The sequence below is a fragment of the Microtus ochrogaster genome, linkage group LG2, assembly GCF_000317375.1.
Source record: "Microtus ochrogaster isolate Prairie Vole_2 linkage group LG2, MicOch1.0, whole genome shotgun sequence".
NCBI lineage: Eukaryota > Metazoa > Chordata > Mammalia > Rodentia > Cricetidae > Microtus > Microtus ochrogaster.
This window is the reverse complement of record NC_022028.1, coordinates 47,775,789-47,780,251: the sequence shown is the minus strand read 5'-3', so window position 1 is coordinate 47,780,251 and position 4,463 is coordinate 47,775,789. Positions and strand designations below refer to the sequence as shown.

The 4,463-nt window shown below is 53.1% G+C and overlaps 2 protein-coding genes across 3 annotated transcripts in view; both read right to left on the bottom strand.

The window, feature by feature from the left end:
• The window catches only part of Tspear (thrombospondin type laminin G domain and EAR repeats), a 155,505-nt gene that overhangs the window by 27,478 nt on the left and 123,564 nt on the right, over positions 1-4,463 (bottom strand). The window lies entirely within an intron of this gene.
• The window catches only part of LOC106144138 (keratin-associated protein 10-2-like), an 813-nt gene continuing 721 nt past the window's right edge, over positions 4,372-4,463 (bottom strand). Inside the window, exon 1 of one of the 2 annotated variants that reach the window (XM_026785721.1) lies at positions 4,372-4,463. This exon is cut by the window's right edge and continues 721 nt beyond it. In XM_026785721.1, the coding sequence (XP_026641522.1) occupies positions 4,372-4,463 (92 nt within the window). The other variant, XM_026785722.1, reaches the window with a different exon arrangement.

The window sequence follows — 4,463 nt, the reverse complement described above, 5'->3', positions numbered from 1 at the left end:
CATGAAGCTGAGGGAAAGTGACCATGAAACCTGTCTTCACTGACATGCCTCCTCCCACAAAGCCACACTTCCTGCTTCTCCCCAAACAGTGCCACCAACTGGGAACCACATGTTCAAATCCTGGAGCCTACGGGAGCTATCTCGTTCAAGCCCTTACACATCACATGACTGCTTGTCTTGATGCCTTCAGGCCTGCATCAGGCAGCATGCACGGTGGGAAATGCAACAGGAATCTGCTTACTTGTGGTGGCTAGGAGGGGAAGAAGATGGCCATAAGGTCCCAAGGTCCCCTCCAAAGGCATGCTCCGATGTGTGCAGTGTGCTTTCTGCTGCATGACCAAAAGCAACTTGGGGAGGAAAGGGTTTATAGTTTATAGTTCATCTTACTACACCACATCCCGGCCATCATCAAAGGAAGTCAGGGCAGGAACTGAAGCCACGGCCTCGGGAGACCACCACTCACTGGCTTATTTCCTGCAGTGTGCTCAGCCTGCTTTCTTAAATACCCTAGGATCACCTGTGCAGGGGTGGTGCCTGCCCACGGGGAGCACCATGTATACTGGGCTGGGCCCTCTTACATCAATCATTAATCAAGAAACCATCCCGCAGACTTGTCTATAGGCAATCTGGTAGAAGCTTTGTCTCAACTGAATTTCCTCTTCTCCAATAACCCTAGCTGCGTCAAGCCAACAAAAGATTAACCGGCATGTCTAACGACCTCACTTCCTTCCATTAGGCCCCACCTCCTACAGACATCATCATTTCCTGACAACCACAGGCTGAGGACCAAGCCTTCAGCACCTGGGCTCCGGGCACACTAAAGAACTACCGCACCCACGGCACCTGGCTCTGTTTCTGTGATGCTAGATTCCATGGCTGGGGTTTGCTGAGGGCCTGTCTGACAGAGATGTCCGTGTGTAATATGCAAAGGGCCTTTAAAAAACAAAGAAGTGGACTTTAAAATGGGCAGGAGAGCTGGCGAGACCCCTTGCCTAAGGCTCTTATCTGCTTGCTCGTCTCTGGGGATGGCCTCAGAGTGGCTTGAGGTGCACCACCTCTTTCCAGCTTTCAGAACAGGTCCTGCGGGTTGGTGTTGATGCTTCTTGGTCCGTCTCCACCAGGGTCTTTGTTTTTCTTCCTCGTGCTTGGCTCTGCTCGGTCACTGACCTGAGGCCTTTCTCAGCACGGTGTCCACAGCTGTGAGCTTCTCCCATCTCAGGCCTTCTGCTGCCTCTGCACTGTGATGCCCGATGCTGTGTCAACCTGACAGGATTTGGAATCATCTAGGGGACCCTTCTGGGCATGCCAGTGAGGGTGTTTTTAGGGCAGACTAACCGAGGGGGAAAGAGCCACCGTGAATGTGGGGGACACCATGCCCCGGGCTGGAATCTTGGACTAAATATCAAAGAGGAAGTGACCCGAGCATGTGCAAGCATTGCTTGCCGTTTCCTGACCGAGGACTCGGGTGGCCTCCTCATACCCTGTCACTCTGACTTCCCTGCCATGACGGACTGTGTCCTCAAACCCTGAGCTAAAATGAAGCCCTTCTTTCCTTCAGCTGTTTCGATCATGCATTTTTCACCATCAGAAAAGCAACTAACGGAAGGGGCCCTGGAGCTCGACAGGGATGGGGGGAGGGGGGAGGGTGGTTGCTCCCCATATCAGACAGAGGCCACCATGCACATTGCAGAGGACCCTTAAAATCAGCAATCAATCAACCTAACTCAAAAACTGGCAAGAGAACTGGACAGACCCCTTCCCAAAGAAGACACCCAGATGCCAAACGATGCCCACGGTGTAAACTCAGAAAACAGAAGTCACAGGCAGGGTGGGGTGTGTCTGTGATCTCAGCTATTCAGGAGGAGGATCATGAGTTTGAGGACAATTTGTGCTATGTAGAAAAACCAGAGAGAGAGTGAGTGAGAGAGAGAGCGCGCGTGCACACGCGAGAGAATATGAACGTGTGAATGAGAGGCTGAATCTGTATGCTTGTAAGAACGCCCCACATTCAAAATATCAACAAGAGATACTGGGGATGAAGGAGGGACAGAAGCTTTCCTTCACTGCTTCTGGGAACGCAGGCTGACTCAGAGCTGCGGAAGAACTCAGTGGGCTCTTACCAAATCAAATACACCTCCAACCATCCAGCACTCCCACTCCCTGGTGTGGTCACACCTTCACAGAGATCTCTGAATGGATGTGCACACCGCCACCTTAGTTACAGTGCCAAAAGCTCCACAGAGCCATACGGAGCCCCCGCTGGGAGGGAGAGACCCTGCAGGGAAGAGGAAACCCTGCCAAGGGAGAGAATCTGCCTCCAGAGGAGGGAGTGGTGTTCAGCACCAGAGGAAAAGGCCTGTGTAGGGGCATGGACCTGGAGGGGCTTGGAGGGGCTTGGAGGGGCATGGAGGGGCATGGAGGGGCATGGAGGGGCATGGAGGGGCATGGAGGGGCATGGAGGGGCATGGAGGATGTGGGGGGAATGTAGTGGGACCTGGAGGGCACAGAGCCCTTCTGATCACCGTTCTAAGTGAGGGGGGAGGCTGTGAAGGAATTACTGGGGGTTGGTGGGCAGGGAGATGTTGGGGGCTGTGACCCCCAGACCCTGAATTTCCTGTAAACAACTTGCTATGCTTGCAGCTGCTCTGAGCAAAGCAACTTGTTTTCCTGTGTTTGCAGCTGCTCTGAGCACGAGACCCTCAGACGTTCCTGATGGCAGGGGAGTGGTTTCTGGTGGGTTTGACTGGGGCGTGGCTATCAGTTAAGGGTCCCTTATAGAAGCTGCCCCTGAACACAATAAAGGAGACATACTTGTTTCAAGGATGACCCATGTCCCCGTCTGTCTTTGTGTGTATGTGTTTAAATCTCTAACCCCTTTCCCGGCTTGCGTACCATCCTGTAGTGCAGGTGCCACAGGGAGACTCCACAGGACACCAGAGGACACTCAGGACAGCAAAGACCCTGCAGTGATGGGGATGTGTGTGTCATCCAAAACCTTAGCATGTCTGATACCAAGAGCGGAGCTGGTGACAAAGCCAGGTCCCTGAGCTCGACTCTGCAGGACAGGACTTCTGCCAGCTGCTCCAACTTGCTCCTTTCCTCCTGTGCAGGTCACTGTGAACAGTACCTGAGCCAGGCCAATGGCGTATTGATTTTATCCCAGCCCCTGCAACTGTGAATCCCACCCCTAACACATCAGTGTCCCTCTTCCACACAGCGCTCCTCTGAGCTGTCCCTCTCCGGTTCTCTTTCTTTTTTTTTTTTTTTTAAAGATTTATGTATTTATCATGTATACAACATTCTGCCTTGATGTATGCTCGCGTGCCAGAGCAGGGCGCCAGATCTCAGTACAGATGGTTGTGAGCCACCATGTGGTTGCTGGGGATTGAACTCAGGACTCTGGAAGAGCAGCCAGTGCTCTTAACCTCTGAGCCATCTCTCCAGCCCTCTGGTTCTCTTTCTTTAAACACCCTCCCGTCTTTGCTCAGTTGCTCCATCTCTCTCTAACGTCTCAGCTGTGTGGGATAGGGGAGGCTAGTGAATCTCCACCCATTGATTGATCTATTGGCCACCTTTTCCCGCCTTGGGAGTTTACTAAACTGAATGGCTCTTTAGCTGGATGCTGTGTTTCTGTGCTCACTCAAGCTCTGTTTGGATGGGCCGGGTGCCGGCAGGCTGGTCACTTGGGACCCAGTTAGGTATTCTGAAGGTAAATTAGGTCAGGTTGCTTCTCTGGCTCCCTTCAGAGGAATTCCCCTCAGGGCAGTACTCCAGGTGCTAAGGACAGGCTTCATGCCCAGCTGATGCTCTGGCTATGAATTCTACTGTCTATTTCCTGGGGACCCCTTGCCCAGCAGCAGCTTCTCTTGGCCTTCTCTGTGGGTGTGTCTGAGACGATTACCCACTGGATACTGGGAGCCCTCTGTGGATGCTTGCACACCCTTTCCAGATATGGGGGACTGTCTTGGCAGGATCTTTTTTCCGCTTTGTACAAAACCTGCCACTGAGCTCCACTGGCCACACCTAGGGCAGTTGACCAACGTCTCTCACTATTGCAGGGCCACCTCCCCCTTGCCCTCCGGGACAATCATAGCCTGCAGAGACTGACATGGACTTAAACCACACTTGTCACAGCATGAGAGGAGATCCAGGCAGTTAGAAGAGTTTATTGATGTTCTGAAGGGCTAATGCCAAGACAAGTGACCAGAGCTGAGGGAAGTAAAGAGGGACAGTGGCCCAGGTGGAGTTCCTGGGAGGCAAAAGGTCAGGTCAGGTCAGTGTAGGGAACAAGTTGGACCTCTGTCCTGGAGAGATGCCACATCAGCAGCTAAGAGAAATTGGGAGAACATGAGCAGGGAATAGACAGATCCATCAGCAGCTGGACTTCTGGCCTGAGGAGAGGCCACAGCAGGCCTGGCTGGAGCAGGCAGGGCGGCAGATCAGGGACATGCTGGAGCAGGGCT